Below are 21,250 nucleotides of genomic sequence, written 5' to 3'. Positions count from 1 at the left end.
AAGCTAGACCCAGACAATTAGATGCCCCTCACCCCCTCCCCTGTCCTTGGAATGTATGTTCTGCCTGCCATTCCCACAGTGGGAGGCATTTTCAGGGATGCAGCCTTGAGAGAGTAATGTGTTCTCGAGAACATCTGGATGGTATATGTGGCTGAACCTCATTAAGGCCTCTATATAAACTTTCAAGAGTCTGGCAAGCAAGTACGGAGATCTACTTGTCTGTGGCCGCCCAAGACAAGTCTTGTAAATAAGTCCCCTTGCTTACTAAACCTGCCACCTACTAATCTGGTGTAGTCTGCCTCTTTCTTCGGTCTTTTCTTGCCCTCCATGTACAGGGGCCAGTTTACGAACCAACAGGAGCCAGGATCAAGAGCTTGGGGTGGGTGTGCCCCTCTCAGCCATGGGGGTGGGAGATCACGCCCAGAGCAACTAGACCTGGTGAGTGAATTCCTGGCAAAAGTGCTGCTGTGCGCAACAACCCCACCCCTGCCCCAGGCTTCCATTATACACAGCCTTGGGGAGAGGCACCATTTCCACAGACTGAACATGAGTGATGTTCCCTGAGTTGGCAACATGGCAGATCTGTACCCCCAACTTTCCTACCTATGTCAGACATTGCTAATCAATCACAGTCTCTGCTCAGTCTGGACAGTGGCTCAAAATTCTCCTCCTCAGACAACCACTGCCAATTCCTCAGAGCTAGCATATGAGATGCTAACTATTTGCCATCATTGGCCCTGACCTCCTGGATCTTATCAAGCAGAGAGAGGCTGGGGAAAGACCACTTCACTGCTTTATTGGAAGGGGAATACACTCTGTCACAATGCAAGGCCCTGAGCCCAGCAAGACCTCGAGTTCGAGATGCAGCTGGTTGGCCGTGACTCTGTAGTGGCCCTTGGTGAAACCCTGGGAAGCGCAGGATTGGCATCTCCAGTAGGCCTGGATGATGCGGGCAGCGTTGAGCAAACGGCAGTAGCGCCAACGGATGCGCCACATGCGGACCCAGGACTGCAGCCCACTCCTTCCGTGTAAAGTTCTCCAGAGCTGTCCGCCGCCTATTCTCAAGCAGCTTCACCAGCTTATGCCTCCACCAGCCCTGAATGATCCACACCCTGAAAGCCACGTACGGCAGTGTGCTACGCACCAGGGTGCCCCGCCACCAGGCCTGGATCTTTACTACTTCTGGATTACTGATGGGAGGCCTATTTTGGGTTCTTGGGATCTAACAAGAAAAAAGACGAGACATTTGGAGGATATTCCCCACCCACTTCAGCCCCAGGGTGTGCCAGGAAGGGACCCTGATGCCCTATCAACAATCACCCCTTCTTCTGAACCTCAGGAGCACTGGGCAAGGCACTGGCTAGAACCAGAAGACCAGGTAGGTGTCCTTTCTCTGCCCGCCTCTGGTTAATGGACATGGATACATCACATTGACCTCTGAATCTCAGCGCTCCCATCTGTAGAATGGTAGTATATCTGTCCTGGCTACGCAGTTTTACATGGGTCAAGTTGGCCAGCCTAGAGCAAGAATACCGTGATCAAAGGGTTATCATAGTCCACCTGAGCCTGTCCACCTGACCAGGATCCACGATCCTTCCCTTCAGACCCCGCCCACCTACTGGAGAAGTGGCTTCCTCTGCTAATCCTGCCCTTTCATCCCTGACTGCAGCTCCAATCCACAACCTGCTCTCTTCCTCTGTGATATCATAGTGCTAAAAGTTCCCACATCCCATAAAATTCTACCTCTCTTATCTCTTCCCCATCTTCACTCCTCTTGACTTTCAAACTTTAAATCTTAATTAGCAAGCAAACATACATGCACACGCTCAAACACACACACACACCATTGATTAAGCCCAGCTTCCCATATGTTGGCCATTCCATTCCACAAACACGACTCGCACATTCCCACCCCCAGCCCCGTGTCATCTGGGTGGGGGGATCATACTGCTCTGGATCTCTTATTAGCATCATCTACTCCCTTTGTTGCAGCTATATTCTCTTGTTTAGCCTAGAAAAAAATGGGGAAAGAGGACAGACAAGAATGAGTTTATTCCTGTTCTTAGCTCTGGAACATACAAAAGACACTGGCCACAAGCATTAGGACACAAAGACCAGAGACATCCAAGTTCAGGCTCCTCCTACCTCTGCCTTCTCTAAGTTCGGTGATGGTGATGGCAGTAAAGATTTCAAGATCAGCTCCTCATTCTGCTGAGGCTCATTTTTAGTGTGTTCATTAATTGTTTTGGGCTGGTCCTTCTCCTGCAATCAGCAGTTAGGGGAAAGGCAGGAGGGAGGCTGCTCTCCCTCCCTCTCCATTAAGTAACCCACACATCCCCAGCGTACAGGGCTTCCCAGAGTATTCAGATGTCAGGGAGATCCCCTCACCCCGAGAGATTTATGGGGACATCCCTTAAAAAGCCTAGTGTGTCAGTCTCTCTCTTACTCACCATTGGTCCCACATGGATTGGGTGTAGATGGTTCAAATCCCCTCAGGTCTGTGTTCCTCTAGTCATGGCATGGAGAGAAAGAGTGGGGAGGGAGACCTGTGATGTCATAAGGGCATTTATGACTCAAGCACCAGGATGGCTCCCAATAGTTAAGCCCCCTCCAAAGAAAAGACAGAAGTGCTGTCCATTCTTTTCTGCTGGAAATGGCCAAAGCCCTAGCTACAAAAGCAAGACACCAGAAATAGTGGCCCGTTGATGTAAAGGTGTATAAAGATAGTCATTGGTGATATCCCCAATGGGTAAAATAGGGCGTTGCTTTAACGGTTTATAGTCCATTCAAACTATATAATACAACATAACTGTTGAAAAATAATGAATTTGATCTATGTGTACTGATGAGAAAGTATACCCAAGATGTATTTGTAAGTGAAAAAGCTGAACATCATTATGATCCCATTGGATGGGATATAAAACCATCATTGGATGGGATGGTAAAAAACCGTCAAGATATATAATCATACACGTACACTATAAACGCAGATAAAGAGGGAGAAAGGTATATAGACCAAACTGCTACCAACCATTACCTTAGGAGAGAAGAGTTGAATTGCTGACCCATTCGTGCAATACCAGGGAACTCTGTGAGGCCCCCAGGACGAGCAGTACTGCTTTCCTTCCCCAGCAGGCTCTGGGGCTGGGAGCATATTCAGAGGGCTGATCCTATTGACACCCTCACTGACCCCTCCTTTCTTCTCTCCTTCCCACTCTTCCCTGAAGGGGTCTACTGAGAGCCTCTGGGGTGAAACTCTGGTAGAGGGGGAGAAGAATGGTGGAGAAGAATGGGGTTGGAGAAGGAGGCTCACCCGCATCATGCTCACCCCAGGCCCCTTGCCCAGCACACCCTCAAAACCTTCGCTTGGATGGTGTCACCCCTCTGCTCCTCAGCCCCTCGGGCAGCTCCTCCCTGCCCACTGGATTGAGTCTGAGCAGGTCCTGGTGGCATTCAAAGCCCCAGCACCCTCCCTGCCCCTAGGGTCACCACACTCACCAACACCCCAGTCTCTGGCCTCTTTCCTGTCTGAGTCTGCCTCCATCCTGGGACCCAGCCCAGGCTCATTTACCCAGGCTCCATATGTTGCATCTTTCCTGTGCCCTTAGAGTGCAGGGACTTTAATTTCTCCCTTCACTCCTCAAGTGCTCATGGATCCAATTATGAGGAGCATGTGTTTAGTGGCCATTCGTATATCTTCTTTTATGAAGTATTGGTTTAAGCCTTTTGTCCACTTTTATTGGATTGTCTTTATTACTGAGTTCTAATACTCGATATGAGCCCTTTGTCAGATACATGTATTGTAAATATTCTTTTCCCCGGCCTGTGACTTTTTAAAATGCTGTCTTTTGATGAACAGATGGTTTTAATTTGGATGAAGTCCAGTCTATCAATATTTTATACTTAGTGCTTTCTCTGTCCTAGGAAATCTTTGTCAACTCCAGGGTCACAAAATAATTCTCATGGGTTTTCTTCTAGAAGCTTTATATAGGTTTAGCTTTAGTTTTTGTTTAGGTCTGTGATCCATCTTGAATTAATTTTTTTTTTTTTTTTTTTTTTTGGCTATGATGTTAGGGGTCAAGATTTTTTTTTTCCATTGAAAAATGTATTTCCTTTCTGCATTGAATTATCTTGGTACATTAAAAACATCAATAGACTGTGTAAATGCGAGTCTATTTCTGGCTTCTCTATTCTGTATCATTGATCTGTTTGTCTCTTCTTACTCTAACACCACCTGTCCTGATTACTGTAACTTTATAGTTTTTCAAGACAGTAAGTCTTGAAATCAGATAATGTAAATCCTTCAACTTTGCACTTCTATATCAAGAATTCCCCAACTGCTCATACAGTTGATTTTTGTATATTGCCCTTGAATCTTTCAGTTTCGGGGGTGCTTTTGATTTTTATTTATAAACAGCTTTGTTGGAATATAATTCACATGCCATACAATTCACCCCCTTAAAGTGCACAATTCAATGGTTTTTAGTATATTCAGATATTTGCACACAATACCATAGGTATCTTGCCTGCTTGCTAAATTTTCTTATTCCAGTAGTTTTTTGGGTAGATTGGGGGTGCCTGTATGCCAGTTGCAGGATCTGGAGGTGAGGTATCCTCAGTGGCTTGTGGTGGGCTTCCTGGTGGGGTCCGCAAAGTGGTTAGTAGGATCCGCATCCCTTTGATGTTTTGAACCCTACCTGCTGTTCTCTCAGTTCCTCCCCACCCCTCAGTCATGCTGCTCACCTCAGTGTTTTGAAAGGAGTGAGAAATGCACACCTCAGTGACCCGTGGGGCTGTGACTCTGAGAGGGTACCAGGGCCTCATGATGACCAGGGGGTCTTCAGAGGACAGGAACAGGCAGAGATGGGGAGGGCCCCACCTAGTGTCTGCATGGTTCAGAGCTACGAACAGAGCTAAGAGCTTCTACAGTGGCTGCCCCTCACCCATCTAATTGTGGCCTTGAGTCCATCAGGGGAGAAGACAGGAGAGCACTTGAGCCCACTGGAGTGTGAGGTGGGAGGTGTAATTCTGCACCCCAGAATCACATGGCTTCATATTTGTTATAAAACATATAGCAGTGAGCTCATTGCCTACTCAACTTCCCTACATCTACTAGACACTGCAAACTAAACTGTTAATCCTTCTCATCCTGCTTTCCTCACCTGGTCTTTCTCATCTTGGTAAATGTCACCACTGTCTATGGTGCCACATTCATCTCATCCCGCAATCAACAGATCAGCAAGATCTGTTGGCGTCACCTCCAAACACAACCCAACCATAGCTCTGCCTCCCCACTTCTGCTGCTGGCCCTCTCACACCACCATCACCTCTTACCTGCTATTACTATAGCTTCCTAAGTGGATGCCCTTCTTCCCCCAAACCTTTGCTAATTAATTCTCCACAGAGCAGTGACTTGTTTTTTCTTTTTATTGTGAACCAGGTCCTATTACTTTTCTGCTTTCAACCCTCTCATGGCTTCCCATTGCTTGGAAGGAAGGGAGGAAGAGCCCAACTACAGCAGAAGTCTCAGCTGACCAAGGCTGAGACTAGAAGCCATAAGAGGGATTATTTTCAGTTTCAATTCCAAAGGCATTTATTTTCAAACTTTCCTTTCTCCCTGGGAATGTGCTAATGGAAAAGGGGTTTGTGTATTAAGGGGCATTTCCGTGTTACTTGCAATATTATTCAGGAGGTATGTGTGTGCTGTCGTTGAGCTCAATTTAAGGCGGGACATAGGGAGTGAATTCTAGTAACATCCTCTGATCCACAACAGGGTTTTCAGGGGTTCAATCTGAACCTGACCCTTCTGGCCCCAGGATAATGAAGGTAGGAGCAGGTCTGTCCAAGGGGGAGGCCTCATGAGCAGGGGAGCAGGAGGGAAGCCCTGTAGCTTCCTCCCCCAAGGGGACCACGTTGCTGCTTGAGAACCATAGGCTCAGCTGTTGGGTCCAAGGCATTAAGGGAAAGTTCAGAGCAGAATCCTTAACACACCTTGCTCATTTTCCATTGAGAAGAGGACACTTCACTGCACTGCTACCTCTCCAATCAGCCTCTCCACCTCCTCTTTACTTCACTCCATGGCAGAAGCTGAATTATCCAGTTGGTGGAATCAGGAGAACACATTAACCTGGCAGGGTCACTGCTGTGAGGAATCGTGCAGCCTGGCTGTCATTCGGACCAAGGGCAGAGCTGTTCCCACCTCTGACCCTGTCCCCAAGCAGTGAGCAATGCAGGGTCCCAACTCCACCCCGGCCCCCACTCCAAGGGCAGTCTGGCTCCTAAAGCTTCCTAACCTGGCCTGGGTGGTGCAGGTCAGCCTGACTTGTAGGTCTAACTGTCTTCCTTTCAGTCCTCAGACCCCGCAGCCAGCCCTTACACACACTGGACAGCCACAGCTTCTTAGCTGAGGGATCAGCAGCTTCCGACCCCAACCAGCCCGGAGCACTGGGTGGAAAGCCGGCCTAACAAAGTCGTAGAGGATACTCAGGGTCTAGGAACCAGAAGCCAGCTGAGGGCTCCATCCCCAAATTCGCTGCAAAGGATAAAGCCCCCAGGCCTTTACTAAGCCATCCCCTGCCATCCCCCTGCCCTCCCCAATCAAGAAGCTAGAGGAGACAAGGCCCAAAAGAGGAGGCTTTTAATACAAAGAAGGCAGGGGATGGCCTGGGAATAACTTAAATAAAGGGGATGAGAGTGTCAGGAGCCAGCAGCAGGGGGCCTGGGGGCCCTGTGGAGAGGGATGATGCAGACGGAGTTCCGGGCCTCTTTGATCCGCCACCACCGGCCAAGCCTGCAGGGGCGAGAGGAGCAGCTGAGGGCGGGCCCAGCCCCACCTGGTATCCACCCCATTCCCAGCCAGCCACCCACCCTATGCCATTTGCCCCACCCGCACCCCTCGAGAAGTGCCTCCTACCTGTGCTCCTGCCCTACCCCAGCCACCAGGAAGTCCCCAGCACTGGAGAACTTGAGGCTATTGATAAAGCCCACCTAAGAAGAGGGAGGGACAAGGCAGTAAGATGTGAGAACAGATCCCTCACCACAGCCCCAGCTTCACAGTCAAAGGCCCAGCCTGGGTTAAATCCCTGCTCTGCCTCCTGCCACCTGGGCCGGCGCTCTACCCCTCAGGGCCTCAGCATCCGCCTCTGTGAGATGGGGAAAGTAGAGCGCAGGCCTCACAGAGAGTTTGTGGGGATGGAGGAGACAGTGTACGCCAAGTAGGGCCTGACTCCTGGTCCTGGCTCTGGAGACTCCATGACCATCACCATTGACCCAAGCCCTGAACTGTCACTAGAAGTCACTGACAGATCCTGCCACTCTGCCCTAGGTTGCACCAAGTCCACACACCCTAGCCTGGCATTCAGTCTGGCACCAGTCATGCAGAACCCATCACAGGGCCAGGCCCTCCATGCCTTTGCCCACACTTCCCTGCCTTGTATCCCAGTAACCAGGACAGGGCCTAGGACAAGGAGGGGAGTGGAGGCGGGGAAGGGAGAGGAAGAAGGGAGGGTTCTTGCAGGCCCTGTGCTAGAAGCTGGGGCTAGAAAGAGAAGTCATAGCTGGCCCTGCTCTGAGGAACTGCCCTCTGGCAGGAAAACACTGTAACGGGCCCTGGGTGTGTGGTAAAGACAGGCTGGGTATTCAAGCCTCACTCACCAGGGGGATGTCGCAGAGAAGGTCAAGCTGCCGGAAGCCCTCCCCGCATTGCCAGAGCCGCACAGAGTTGCTGTGAGAGCCTGGGGGACAGGGAGACAGTGAGCACCCCCCCCCCACCAGCCCACCCTGAGATCCCCTCCTTTCTGCCACACAGGGCACCCACCTGTGGCCACGAGGTCTGTGTTGAGCAGGGCTGCCACCGATGACACCCAGAAGGGCTGCTCCAAGCCCAGCTCCCCCCGCAGCCCATGGGCCTCACGCTGCAGGGCAAGTGGCCGCTTCTTAGAGAGGCCCCACAAGGCTACAGAACTGTGGACAGGGAGCAGGGTCAGTGAGGGGGCCAGGGGAGGGCAGAAGGGCCACACGGCAGGAAGGGACCAAGTGCACACCAGCCACAGGAAGCAGATAAGGTCCCCTGCGCTCTCTGCCTCAATGTCCTCATCTATGGAAAAGGGTTACTACAGCTCCCGAGCAGGAGGATCCTACGTGGCAAGTCCAGGGGCAGTGGCAGTGGTGGAAGGCAGCTCTTACCCATCATCTGCACCTGACACCATGTGCTCCTCATTGATGAGCTGGATGCTGTCGATGGAGCCCCTGGAGAAAGGCACCATGAGGGGCGTGGCCCAACCTCACCCCCAGCCCATGCGGGTGGCCCCCTCAATGCCTGGTGCAGCAGGCCGCCTTACTGGTGGCCGTAGAAGACAAGCTGGGACTCCTCGGGGATCTTCCACACACGCACGGTCCCGTCCCGGCCCCCGGCGGTCACGCAGCACTCCCTGCTCAGAGCATCCAGTGCAGCCACAGCATCCTGGTGCCCGAAGCTGGAGAGGGGGACAGAGGGAGGATGGGGTCACCCGTGAACCTGCACGCGCACATCCGCGTGCCCTCTGCCTGCGCATACTCACAGCGTCTCCACGTAGGAGTTCTCCGCCACATTCCACACCTTCACAGAGCGGTCGTGGGACGTGCTGTAGAGCTGGTGGGTGCCTCTGCGGAATGCCAGCCCCTAAGGGTGCATGGAAAGAGGGCAAAAGGAACCTGGACTGGGCTTCCCTGGTGGCGCAGTGGTTGAGAATCCGCCTGCCAATGCAGGGGACATGGGTTCGATCCCTGCTCCGGGAAGATCCCACATGCCGCGGAGCAACTAAGCTCGTGTGCCACAACTACTGAGCCTGTGCTCTAGAGCCCGTGAGCCACAACTACTGAGCCCGCGTGCCGCAACTACTGAAGCCCACGCGCCTAGAGCCTGTGCTCCACAATGAGATAAGCCACTGCAATGAGAAGCCCGCGCAACGCAACGAAGAGTAGCCCCCGCTCGCCACAACTAGAGAAAGCCCGCTTGCAGCAGCGAAGACCCAACACAGCCAAAATTAAATAAATAAATAAAATAAATTAAAAAAAAAAAAAAAAGAACCTGGACTACAGCAGGCAAGACAGAGGTCAGGCCCAGGGAGGATGTCCTGAAAAGCAGGTCACGTGGCACAGGGAGCCAGCCCCCATCAAGAGCGCTCTGTGGGGCTCTCCGTGGAGCCAGGGGCACACTTGCCTGCCCTCAAGCAAGTACAGACTTCTCAGAGGCCTCCCTCTCCCTAGGCAAGCTCGACTCAGTCTCCTCCAGCTCTTCCCTATTGCTTCACCCTGTTTCTGTCCTGTTCACCAAAGTGCAGGTGCCCTGAGGATGGGGACCCGCTGCCTCATTCACACCATTACCCGGATCCCAGTACCATGCCTGGCCCACTCGGGTGCTCGAGAAACGTCCACTAAAGGAGGCCCAGCTTCTCACCGACACGGCGTCCCGGTGTCCTGTGAAGGTGTACAGGTGCTGGCAGCTCTGGGCCTCCCAAATGAGAATGAGCTTGCTGCGGTCACCCGAGGCCTATGGAGACAAGGGCAATGGCCACGGGCACCCACCATGTGCCCACACCTCTCACCTACTCCCGGGGCCAACCCTGCCTTACCAGGTACTTGCCATCGGAGGAGATGGCCATGCAGAGGACGTGGCTACTGTGGCCGGAGGGCTGCCCCTCGGCACCCTTCTTGGCTCGAGGGATCACATGAAGCTTCCGTCCACTTTCCACGCTCCCTGACACCAAGGGGGAAAAGAGATGCTACTGGGACAGAAGGTAGGACTGTCTGGCAACCCACCTCAAGGGCAGCGTGGCACCACGGAAAAAGTCCTGGCCTCAGGTCAGAAGATCTGGCTCAGCCACTGTGAGCCCCTGGACAAGTCACCTCAGTTTCCTCATCTGTTAAGTGGTGACAATAATCCCAAAGGGCAGCCATGAAGCCCGGAAGAAAAGGGACAGGAAAGTGCTTGGGACTGATGGTATGAGCTCTTCCTGTTACTACTCTGGGTGGATGAGGACAGCCCTCAGTGGTCAAAGGCCAGGAACCCAGGAGGACCAGGAACTCAATCCCAGGACTGTGCAGAGCCTCGAGTGTCCTCTAGTCCAACTGCCCACCTGAAGCATCAATTCCCATTAAATCATCATCCTGCCTCCACTCCATCATCTCCAATGACATTGACAGGGAGCTCACAAGTCCCACTCCTGGGCAGAAGCTTCCATTGTCATCCAGAAAACACCTCTTCGGAAGCAAACCTGTCTCCGGAAGCTTCCCCCGTCGGGTCTCGGTTTTCCCTGATTATTCCCTCCTCCCCAGACCAGCCGGCCCAGATGATCCCTCGCGGCTGCACCCCCACCCAGGCACTCACTCACACTTAATAATGGTGCAGTCTTTGGAGGCAGAAAAGATGGCCAGGTCGTCAGGGGTGATAACCAAACATGTGATGGACAGCTGGTGACCCCGTAAGATTCGAATGTCAGCAGAGTCTGGGGCCTGGATCTAGGCAGGCAGGGGCCGGGTCACCGTGACTGGGGGCAGGAAGGCCCCCCTCCACACACACGCATGCCATCCTTTCCCACCACACTGCCCAGAAGGAAAACCGGACCCAGGGCTGCCAGGACCAGGCCGTTACCTGACCCTGTCTGCCCAAGTGCCCACTATGTTCCACAGCAAAGACCCCACAGCCTGAGTCCCCAGTTGGGCCATCTGCCCACCAACCCAGGTGATTCCCTCCAATCTGACACCAAAGTGCCCTGTCTGCTCACCTCCTTTGCCACCGACTTCTGCAGCCTGCCTCTCTGCTCGAGCTGCATGGAGAGGAGAGGGGTGAGATCCCAGGAGCAGGACCAGCCCCATCCCTCCCCTCCCACCACCCTCCCTCCACACTCACCACGTCCTCCTTCAGCCTCCCCGCCACCTGGTCCTCCTCAAATTCGCGGGCCTCGGCCTTCTCCTCCTCTGTGTAGGACAGACCAAGCCAAGTAAACCCAGGCCAACACCCCGCTTTTCCCTTCCCATCCCCACCCACCACCTCAGTCCTGGGCCCTGAACATTTGGGCTGTGTCCCATGGAAGTTCAGGCCACCTCAGCCAAAGGGAAGGGAGGGCTGGATGGTCTCCTCCTGCCCACCCCCTGCCTTTACTTATCAGATCAGTCTGAAGCCCCCTGAAGGCCTGGCCCACCCCAGGAGATCCATTAGAGCCCCTAGCCACCCTCCCACAGGGCCGCCAGCAGCAGCAGCCCCAGCAGCCCACCGGCTACCTGCATCAGTCACCCACCAGGTGGCTGGGGCCACAGCAGGCAGTCTCAGGCATAGGCCCCGCCCCTCACCTGCCCAGTCCACAGGCTCACCTTGCTGCTTAAGTTGTTCAAGGTAGAGCTTGGCCAAGCGCAGCTTCTTCTCCTGTGCGGTCTCCTCCAGCTCCTCCTCCTCCTCCTCCTCAGTCCTCCTGGGAACTAGGCTGTGAGCGGGAGGGGGCTAGGCTTCAGGGGGCTTGGCCCGCTCCTCTGGCCACTAGGACTGTGCTCCTCGCTGCTTCCCCAGCCACTTGACACCCCCATCCCTGCTAGCCCTCATGGCCAATGGTCTCACACACAGAAAACTGAAAGATGTGACTTACCAAACTGAAAGGGCTCACCCAGGGTCCAACATAAGGGTGAAAACAGGCCCCAAACCCAAAGAGATCACTGTGAAATCTCTCAACTCTGGAGGGAAAGAGAAGGTTCTACAGGCTTCCAGGAAAAATCAGATCATATACAAAGGGTCAGGAATCAAAATGACTCCAGAAGTCTCAACAGCAACACTGAGAGCAGAAAACAAAGGAGCTGCACGTACAAAATTCAGAATAAAACGCTAACCACTGGAATGGCATGCCAGTTAAACCATTAATGATGAATGAAGACATTATCAGATGTACAAGGTGCCACAAAAGTGGTCCTTTCTCCTTCTTTTAAGGATGGAGGATGTGCTCCCTGAACAAGAGAGTAAGCTAAGAATGGGGAAGGCACGGGAGACAGGAAACAGAAGATCCAACACGGAAAGCAGAAACGGTAGATCTCAGAACAACAACGACCCCCCAGACACAGGGGAGCAGCCAGCCCAGATCTGATGCAAGGAACCAAGAGGGAGACATGTTGGGACTATCAGCGTCCCATCCTCACTGCCATGGCACCATCCTCTACCCTGAGGATGGGATTCCAGGTGAAGCTTAACTGGGCCTGGCTTGACCTTGTGCTAGTGAAGTCCTTGCTTTCCCCTCCATGCCCTCACTCAAGATGAGTCCTACTTTGACTTGCTCCTGGGAGCTGGAGGTAAGTCACAGGAACTCAGAAGCAGAAAACCCAGGGCAGCCCGTTCCCTCTGATCACGTGCCTGCAGATATCTAGTCCCTGTCAGGTAGCCCAATTGTTTCCCAGACTCATCCATGACCTTGCCCACAACTTCCCCAGAAAGGACCTTGGAAACTCTCAAGAAAGCCAAGACCTGACCATGCTCCTGAGACCGGTTAGTACCCAGTGCCCAGCAAGTCTTCAGCCAACAGGGTTGGTGCTGCCCTTCCCTCATACAACCAAGGTCTTAACTTCTACTCAGTTTACCCAAGGAATCAATCTACTGTTTCGGGTTCACACATAGAAGACAGAACTCTAAAGAAAATCAAGGCAAGTATACAACCATTGTAATTCCACTCAAATAACATTCTGGAAAAGGCAAAATTCTAGGGACAGCAGTTACTGGTTGGAGGGGGGTGGGAACTGACTGCAAAGGAGCCATGGGGGATTTTGGTGGGTGGTAAAACCCTTCTATATCTTTACAGTGGTGGTAGTTACACGACTATATGCGACTGTCACAACTCACAGAACAACACACTAAGAAAGGTGAATATTACTGTATGTAAGTTACACCTGAATCAGAAGAGGGAAAAAAAAAAAAAAGAAGAGGAAGGAAAAAAAGGAAGGAAGGAAACCAAAGAAATGATCAACTTAAGGCAGGAATGGCAGTTGGGGCTTCTAAGTTTCTACAAATGGTCTAGTTCTGGTGGGCGCACAGAGGTTCATCATTTCATCATTACTCTCTATGGTACAATTACATTTCATTAACTCTTCTGTAGCTAATACATTTTACAACACATTTTAAAAATATTTAAAAGTGCTTAGCACAGGACCTGGCACACACCCACAGTAACCTTAAGACTACAAAAAGTATATATTAAGTCTTTCTGTGAGCAGGTTAAGGCCAACATGTACTCAACTTTTAGAAGTAGAATTTCTAAAGCCAACTCTTAAAGAAGGCACCGGGATTCTCTGATATGACAGCTTCCATGCCACAGGGTCATCAGGCCTGATAACCTTGCTAGCCCCCTCTGAACTCTGCAACATGCTCCACCCCCATCACCTGCAGAATGGAGGAGGTACGCAAAGCCCTCCACAGTGCGGATGCACCCACTGCCTACCCTCCCATCCTCTCCATCTCCCATCTAGCCCGCTTAACCCCCACACTTTTCTCTGATCCCTGAATGCCTTCCCTACCTCTCCATGAGGAACCCCTCCTCATCTCTCCAGGCCCTATTTAAACTCCCCTTCTCTGTTCCGACAACACGCAGCTCTAAGATACACATCCCACCACAACACATTCCGTCTTCACCTGCCTGCTCATCTCTGTTCTCTCAACAGTGAAACTAGTGCCTGGCACTCTCAATAACTGTGAAATTGTGGGAGAACACAATGAAGAACTAGCAAGCATTTCTTGCATCCCTCTCCCCTTGCCTGGAGTTCAGCTCCCTGTCATGAAGGAAGGTCTCAATGGTCTCCCATTAGGACTGGGGGTCCTCCCCACACAGAGACCCTGCCCCTGCAGCGAAGGAAATGACAGTTCTCAGGGTCAAAAAGTGGAGGAAAGAATCAAGATCTGAGAATCAAGGGCCAGAGTCCTGGGTTCTAGGCCCAGCTCTAGCCCCCGTCATTGAGTACTCCTTCCATACACAATGGGCCCCAGTGTTCTTTTCTACTAGGTAGAAAAAAAGAGCTCACCTCTCACTCTCCGAGTCGCTGGAGATCTCCTCATTCATCTTGCCGCCACCCTTGGACTTGCCCTTGTCCCCAGAAGAGTCGCCCTAGGAATTATATAATACTTTCTTTGGTCAGGGGTCCCGACCACCCCGGCTCTGACCAAGGGCCCCTTAGGGTCCCCCGAGAGCCACTGGGAAAGGCGGTAGCCCCCGGCTCAAGTGAAAGGCTTTCAGTATTTGGCGAGCGGAGAAAGGGACGAAGCTGACTCCAGCTGGGGTCCCGGGGGCGAGGGGACCGGTGCCGGGGCCCCCGGATGGGGATGATGGTGGTCCCAGTAACATAGCAGGATGGACCCCCGCCCGCCAAAGCGCCATGCTCACCTTTCGCCGCAGCTTGCCGGCCCCCGCACCAGCCCCGGCCCCCGAGGCCGGCTTTCCCCTCTTTCGAGCCGCCCCTGTCGCCGACATGCTGCCCACCGTGTGTGTTGCGGCGGCCCCTGGAGAACTCACGTGGCGGCTGAACCCGGGCCGTCCCACAAGACTCCAAGCCAAGATAGGCTCCCACCGCCCGGTGGACCCCGCCTCCCACGGCTCCATTGGGTCCTTAGGTAGGTTCTGTCACGCCCCCAAGCGCCCATAGGATAAATGCCTGTGGTCACGCCTCCTAGAACTCCTATAGGCTCCCGCGCCTGGCTCCACTAGGAAGCAAGCCTCTCCCTGGCGCTTCCGGTCAACGGCTGCGGCGTGTGCGCCCTGCCGCTCACTGACGTATGAAGAGGGGTCGGACCCCGACACCTTCTCTGTGTTTGCTCTCCTTAGACGCTGGGGTGCGCCAGAGACACGGGATTCCTTTTCCTGGAACGTGACTCCTCCCCGTCAGGGGCAGGGGCCAGGGTGAGAGAGTCTGACTCTAAATAACCGGGGGAGAGGGATCCGGCAGCCCCCGGGAGAGGAGGGCAATGCCCGCACGTGGGGCCAAGGTCACTGGACAAGCGGTGGACACGTATTGCATGCCTCAGGCCAGATGAGCAATTCTAAGGGCGCGTCAGTCCCCTGGGCCTTGGCTGTGTCCGGATCAAGTGTCCACCCATCCATGGGACAGGCTGCCTGCCCGCCTCGGCCTGCCCAGCCTCTGACTCACCAGACTGGTGGCCAAATAGCTGGAATCCTACCCACACCCACTTCTTCCCCGCTCCCCTAAGGCTTACGGGAGGTTGTTAGAACTAGGACTGCTTGGGAGTTACTGACCTGGTGGCCACCACCGCTCCCAGGTCCCTGCTTCTCTTAGGTGAGTGCCCTATGGCCTTGCCCACAGCCCTCCACAGGGCATGGCAGGGCGGGTGTGACTGACCCTTGCCCTCTGGCAGTTCAGTGCCACTGGTCTGGGACGGAGGCTGGCACCCCAGAACTCTTGAACCTGCTGGGAAGGGTTTCTGCGCTATTGGGTCCCAAGCTTTGGAGGGACAGATCTGGTCTTAGGAGTGCTGCCCCCCGGGAGCCACTGCCCACTCTCCTCCATAGCTGGGGTGACTCAGCCCAGCAACCATGCCAGGTCCAAGTTAGCTGAGATGGGGGAGGAGCAGAGAGTGCTCTGGGGAGAGGAGCCCAGAAATGGGAGGGGGGAGATGCTCCTTGCACTTTCCCTTCAACCTCAGAACATGCAAAAGAGCCATAGAGGGTGGAGAGCCCATCTTCCTTGACCAGACTGGGCAGACTGGACAGGGGCCTGGCCTGGTCTGGCCCTGGTGACTGGAGAAAGGGGTGTATCTGGGGTACAGAGAGCCGGTTTTGGTCAGGGACCGGGAGTGGGGAAATGGAGGCAGAAGGTCACCAAAGGGCAATCTCAGGGTGGGGCAAGTTGGTACTGTTCCAGCCAGGTGGGACGCAAAGGCCATGGATGCCTGAGGGCCCCCTCTGTGCCCCAGAACAGCCATGGCTCCAAAGCGCAAGCCCCAGGTGCAGCGTGAGGGTCCTGAGAAGAAGAAGGGGCGTCAGGGGGCAGAAGAGGAGGACAGTTTCCGCTCCACTGCCGAGGCCCTCAGGGCCACACCCACAGAGAAGCGCATAGCCTAAATGGACCCCCTGTGCCCACTCAGCTGCAACCCTGGGACCCAGGTAAGCTGTAGTCCCCGGCCAGTCCCAGTGCCTGCTCCCTCTTGGGTACAAATACACTCAGACGTCCTCCCCTCCCACTTGGCTCTGGCCAAATAGCTCAAGGCTCCCAAGTAAACTGTGTTCTGGCAAGACCCCAAAGGTCAGGCAGGGCTATATCCCATCAGATCCAGGTGGGTCATGTCTGCTCTTCAGACCCCAGGACAGGCCCCTGAACTTCTCAGTTTTCCCCCCACAACACTTAAGTCAGGGTTCCCAGACAGGGCCTCCTCTGACACCCCAGTGCAGTGTGATTCCTGTCAGCGTGCAGCCAGGTACCCCATCCCACCCAGGGGCGGCCAGAGCCAGCCTGCCCTCCGCACACCCCCTCTGACCACAGGTGCATGAAGACTATGACTGTACCCTGAACCAGACCAACATTGGGAGCAACAACAACAAGTTCTACATCATCCAGCTGCTGGAAGAAGGTGACTGCTTTATCTGCTGGAACCGCTGGGGGCACGTGGTGAGTACCACCCACCCACCCTGTGCCCGCATCCTCCCCACCTCTCCCTGCTCAACGCATGCCCCCTGCTCCCCGGGGTCCCCACTGCTTACTCAGGCCAAAAGGCCACAGCCTCTGACTGTGCCCTGCCCCACCTCTGAACATCCAGGGGCGCTCGGCACAGGGCCTGCACAGTAGAGGCCAGCAAACATTTACGGCGGGCACTGTGGTAGGCACACCTCTGAAAGCTGTTGCTTGCCAGGAGAGGTGGGCCAGTCAAAACTCAGCCACTTCATGTCACTGGAGGATGCACAGAAGGACTTTGAAAAGAAATTTCGGGACAAGACCAAGAACAGCTGGGCAGAGCGGGACCACTTTGTGGCCCACCCCAGCAAGTATACACTTATCGAAGTACAGAGAGAGGATGAGGCCCAGGAAGCCATGGTGAAGGTGAAGTGGCCAGGGAGGGAGGGTGGGCCTGGGCCGAGGGAAGGGACGGCCACTGCCCAGCTGTACACCCTCAGGCACAGGCCTTCCTCTCTGGCCTCTGTCTGGCCAGGCCCTGCTCCAGGTGCAGGTGCCCTGCCCAGCTGCTCCTGCCCACATGTTCCCTCTACCCCTAGGTAGACAGAGGCCCAGTGAGGACTGTGGTTCAGCAAGTGCAGCCCTGCTCCCTGGACGCAGCCACACAGAAGCTCATCACCAACATCTTCAGCAAGGACGTGTTCAAGAATGCCATGGCTATCGTGAACTTGGGTGGGGGGGGAGGAGCCAGGACGGGTAGCAGGGATCTGGGGGTGGCAGGGCTGTGGGCCTGACTCCCCACTCTCCGCATCCCCCCAGATGTGAAGAAGATGCCACTGGGGAAGTTGAGCAAGCAGCAGATTTCCTGGGGTTTGGAGGCCTTGGAGGCAGTGGAGGCGGCCCTGAAAGCCCCCGCAGATCGTGGCCTCAGCCTGGAGGAGCTGTCCTCCCACTTCTACACCATCATTCCCCACAACTTCGGCCGTAGCCAGCCCCCACCCATCAACTCCCCGGAGCTTCTGCAGGCCAAGAAGGACATGCTGCTGGTGAGGGTTGGCAGGTTGCAGGCAGTGGGGTTACCAAACAGATAGATGGGGCGAGGGAGATGGGGGACAGATAGATGGACTGCAATGGGCAGGCCGAAGGACAGGGGAGGGGAAGGCCAGACAGATAGATGGGGTGGGGCTGAATAAGGTGGGGTGGCCATGGTCCTATTTATGTGGGAGGGGGAGGGGAGGCCCAGGGTCAAGGGGACACACAAGCTGCCAGTGCCCATCCCCTTAGGTGCTGGCAGACATCGAGCTGGCCCAGACCCTGCAGGCAGCCCCCGAGGAGACAAAGAAAGTGGAGGAGGTGCCACACCCACTGGACCGAGATTACCAGCTCCTCAAGTGCCAGCTCCAGCTGCTGGACCCAAAGGCGCCTGAGTACAAGGTGGGCCGGTCCCCACAGAGGAGCCGAGCTAGCAGTGGGCACTGGCCCTTTGCCTGTCTGCCCTCCAGGTGCCCAGAAGAATCCCTCTCCTAGGGCCTTCTCTCGCTGTGTCTCCAGGGCCTGAGGAGAGCTCTGGGACTGCGGGGGACAAGTGGAGGTTAGTCCATACATTGCTTGATCTTGGCACCCGGCTTCTTGTCTCCCCGCAGGTGATACATACCTACTTGGAAAAGACTGGCAGCAAGTACAGTTGCCCTGCTCTTCAACATAGTTGGACAGTGAACCGAGAAGGGGAGGTGAGGAAGATTCCCTCCCCACGATCACTACCTTGTCCCTTAGGGAGATGACCTTGGCTTATCTTCTCTTTAGCGAGTTGGCTGAGAAACTCTGACCAGTTTCCACCAGGCCTAGGTCTTGTGCATGTGTGCACGAGTATGTGAGTGACTAGGGAACCCTTGGCCTTGGTCATACTCTCTGATGGCAGACAGAAACACCTGAGCTTGGGTGGCATGACTCTCCCGGTTCCCATCTCCCCCCCAGGGAGATCAGTTCCAGCCCCACGACAAGCTGGGTAATCGGAAGCTACTGTGGCACGGCACCAACATGGCTGTGGTGGCCGCCATCCTCACCAGTGGGCTCCGCATCATGCCACATTCTGGCGGCCGTGTTGGCAAAGGCATCTACTTTGCCTCGGAGAACAGCAAGTCAGCTGGCTGGTGAGGTGTCCCTCGGGGCCAAGCCCTGAGTGGGTATGGGGACACTAAGGAGCATGGGGCCCATTACTTGTCCCACCTGCGGTGGATCCAGGAGAGGACCCCTCGGATAGTTACTGACTAGAGAGCTCAGTGGGGCATCCTGGGGGTTGGGGGACTCAAAGGAGGCATCCGCTGGTCAGCGACAGCTTCCTGGAGAAGGTGATGCAGATGGGATGAGTGTGCCAACCTGACCTGGGAGGGGGTGAAAGAGGAGCCTTCAAGGTAAAGCAGCCAGGGAGTGGCACGAAGCCTGGGAGGCTGCGGCAGGTCAGCACCTCCAGGCACGGCCTGATGACAAAGCTTAGAGCAAATGCCTAGTGTGGGTGTGGGGCTTGGGGGCCCAGGAGGATCAAGGGAGCCTTATTCAGAGAGCGATGGGGAGTACAGTTGAACGTGGCTGCAGCCGTTGGGAGGGTGGCAAAGGCCAGAGGCTGCAGGGAGGCTGTGTTCCCATCCAGGCCAAATGTGATGGGCCCCCAGCCCAGGGCAATGGAGGCGGAGGAGGAGAGAATCCATGAGAGGAGTATGTGGGAGGTGGGATGGGCAGCATTGTGGGAAAGGGTTGAGGGTGTCTCCAGTGACCCCCAAGTTTCTGTCCAGAGGTGTCCTCACTGAGGTGACCTGCCCCTACTGGCTCCTCAGCCCAGGTTGACCTCATTATTGGAGAACACTACCCGCCCCCACTCAAGAGAGCAAGGTCGGAGGATTCATCCAAGAGCAGATGGAGCTGAAGGTTGCTCAAGGCCAAGGCGTCCACTGGGAGGGCGGAGAAGCCTAAGAGGGAGTGGAGGGTGGCCTCAGGAGAGCATTGCAAGGGGGTCCCAGGGTAGAGGGTGAAGGATGCCGTGGCAAAATCAGCAGAGCAGGCCTGAAAAGCCCCCACCCCAGATATGGTCACTGGAAGGCCATTACTGACCTTGGTGAGGGTGGCAGACGCCTGGCCTCTGGGAGTTGAGGAGTGGAGGAGAGAGGGGGGAGGGAGCACAGCCAGGACAAGGGGCCTGGAGACATGGTTGGAGGAAGGATGGGTACTTTTCTGGGCCGGGGCAGTGCAGCAGAGAGGAGCCCAGGGAGTCAGGCAGAGAGCCGGTCTGCCTACCCTGAGCCTCCCTGTGTCCCCCAGTTACTGGCATGTCCTGCGGGGCCCATGACATTGGCTACATGTTCCTGGGTGAGGTGGCACTGGGCAGAGAGTACCACATCACCGTCTATGAGCCCAGCTTGAAGCAGCCGTCCCCTGGCTTCGACAGTGTCATTGCCCGTGGCCACACAGAGCCTGGTGAGTCCCATGAAGCTGGACAGGCCTAAGGATAGAGGTGAGGCTGAGATGGAGCAGGATGCTTTCAGGGAGGAGGTGAGCAAGGAAGGGGCGTGTGAGGAAGGAAAAAAAGACGCAGGATTCTTCACTGCAGTCATTTCACTTTATCATTCAACAAACATTCACTGATTCAACAAATCTTTCCTGGGCATCCAGGAGAGCTTCAAAGAAGAGGTGTCATTGACTGAGCATTGAAAGATGAGCAGGCATTTCCCAGGCAGAGAAATGGGGGAGGAGATTCCAGGCAAAAGGCCCAGCCTATGCAGTGGTTTGGAGCTTGGCAAGGTGGGAATGCGCGGGCACTCCCTGTGGTAGAAGTGGAGAGCACAGGGGGTAGGACTTACCGGTAAAGCTAAGGACCAGTGACCCTTGGGTCATCCATAGCCCTTGCTGTGCCCTGCAGTTCCAACCCAGGACACCAAGCTGGAGCTGGATGGCCAACGAGTGGTGGTGCCCCAGGGCCAGCCCATGCCCTGCCCAGAGTTCAGCAGCTCCAGCTTCTTCCAGAGCGAGTATCTCATCTACCAGGAGAGTCAGTGCCGCCTACGCTACCTGCTGGAGGTTCGCCTCTGAGTTGTCTGCCCGACCCGCCTCCCGTCCACCGCCAGGAGCTAGACCATCATCCTCAATCTTCCTCCCATCCCTGGTGCCCCCATATCACCCCTTCTTGTTCTCAAATCTCCCTCCTGTGTCCAGACAGTGATCCCCTCTCCCTCTAATCCTTGGTGGTCCTGGCATGGCTGTGGCCTCAGTCTCGCCTCCTAAGGTGATGGATGTGATGGACTGGCGTTATTACTGGGACACGGATACAGCAGCCTATTCAAGCCTGTGTAGTTAGAGAAGCACAGGCTGAGAGTGGGCGGGTTCCACATCCACCCGGGCCGTCCACCCTGGCCCAGACTGTCCATCCGAGAGAGGCGTGATCACCGAGGTGGGCCGAACTTCAGACATGCACAGGCAAGTGTATTAAACATTGTATTGGCTCACCCCCTGACCTCTGCTTGTCTGTGCCAAAGCTGCACCAGGCCTGCGCCTCCTTGCTCTCCACAGTGACCCACCACACCACATAGCAGTTCCAGCCCCACTCCAGGGAGTGACCACTCACACGGGTGGACGTGGG

At 54.9% G+C, this 21,250-nt stretch overlaps 3 protein-coding genes across 3 annotated transcripts; 1 reads left to right on the top strand and 2 right to left on the bottom strand.

The window, feature by feature from the left end:
• Positions 1 to 786: 786 nt before the first annotated feature.
• On the bottom strand, positions 787 to 3,319 carry LOC137774012 (IQ domain-containing protein F1-like). The gene is given in 5 exon segments (XM_068559154.1): positions 787 to 1,015; positions 1,017 to 1,222; positions 1,949 to 2,011; positions 2,146 to 2,262; positions 3,314 to 3,319. Coding segments are annotated over 5 exon segments (621 nt in total).
• A 3,301-nt stretch (positions 3,320 to 6,620) lies between these two features.
• On the bottom strand, positions 6,621 to 14,552 carry RRP9 (ribosomal RNA processing 9, U3 small nucleolar RNA binding protein). The gene is made up of 15 exons (XM_068558876.1): positions 14,385 to 14,552; positions 14,026 to 14,108; positions 11,350 to 11,459; positions 10,889 to 10,956; positions 10,764 to 10,805; positions 10,371 to 10,497; positions 9,612 to 9,736; positions 9,437 to 9,529; positions 8,559 to 8,659; positions 8,340 to 8,474; positions 8,185 to 8,247; positions 7,817 to 7,962; positions 7,654 to 7,733; positions 6,914 to 6,987; positions 6,621 to 6,790 (listed from the first exon to the last, which is right to left on the bottom strand). Exons 1-15 carry the CDS (start codon positions 14,469 to 14,471, stop codon positions 6,697 to 6,699), a joined length of 1,428 nt encoding a protein of 475 aa, XP_068414977.1. The 5' UTR covers positions 14,472 to 14,552; the 3' UTR covers positions 6,621 to 6,696.
• A 717-nt stretch (positions 14,553 to 15,269) lies between these two features.
• Positions 15,270 to 20,703, top strand: PARP3 (poly(ADP-ribose) polymerase family member 3). The gene is given in 11 exon segments (XM_068559283.1): positions 15,270 to 15,291; positions 15,934 to 16,118; positions 16,495 to 16,624; positions 16,865 to 17,049; positions 17,223 to 17,355; positions 17,443 to 17,669; positions 17,908 to 18,057; positions 18,267 to 18,353; positions 18,598 to 18,778; positions 19,936 to 20,091; positions 20,534 to 20,703. Coding segments are annotated over 10 exon segments (1,602 nt in total). The 5' UTR covers positions 15,270 to 15,291; positions 15,934 to 15,935.
• Positions 20,704 to 21,250: the final 547 nt, after the last annotated feature.

Source organism: Eschrichtius robustus, chromosome 12, assembly GCF_028021215.1.
Source record: "Eschrichtius robustus isolate mEscRob2 chromosome 12, mEscRob2.pri, whole genome shotgun sequence".
NCBI classification, from domain to species: Eukaryota; Metazoa; Chordata; class Mammalia; order Artiodactyla; family Eschrichtiidae; genus Eschrichtius; species Eschrichtius robustus.
Note: the sequence above shows the minus strand (reverse complement) of the source record. Positions and strands in the feature narration are given on the sequence as shown.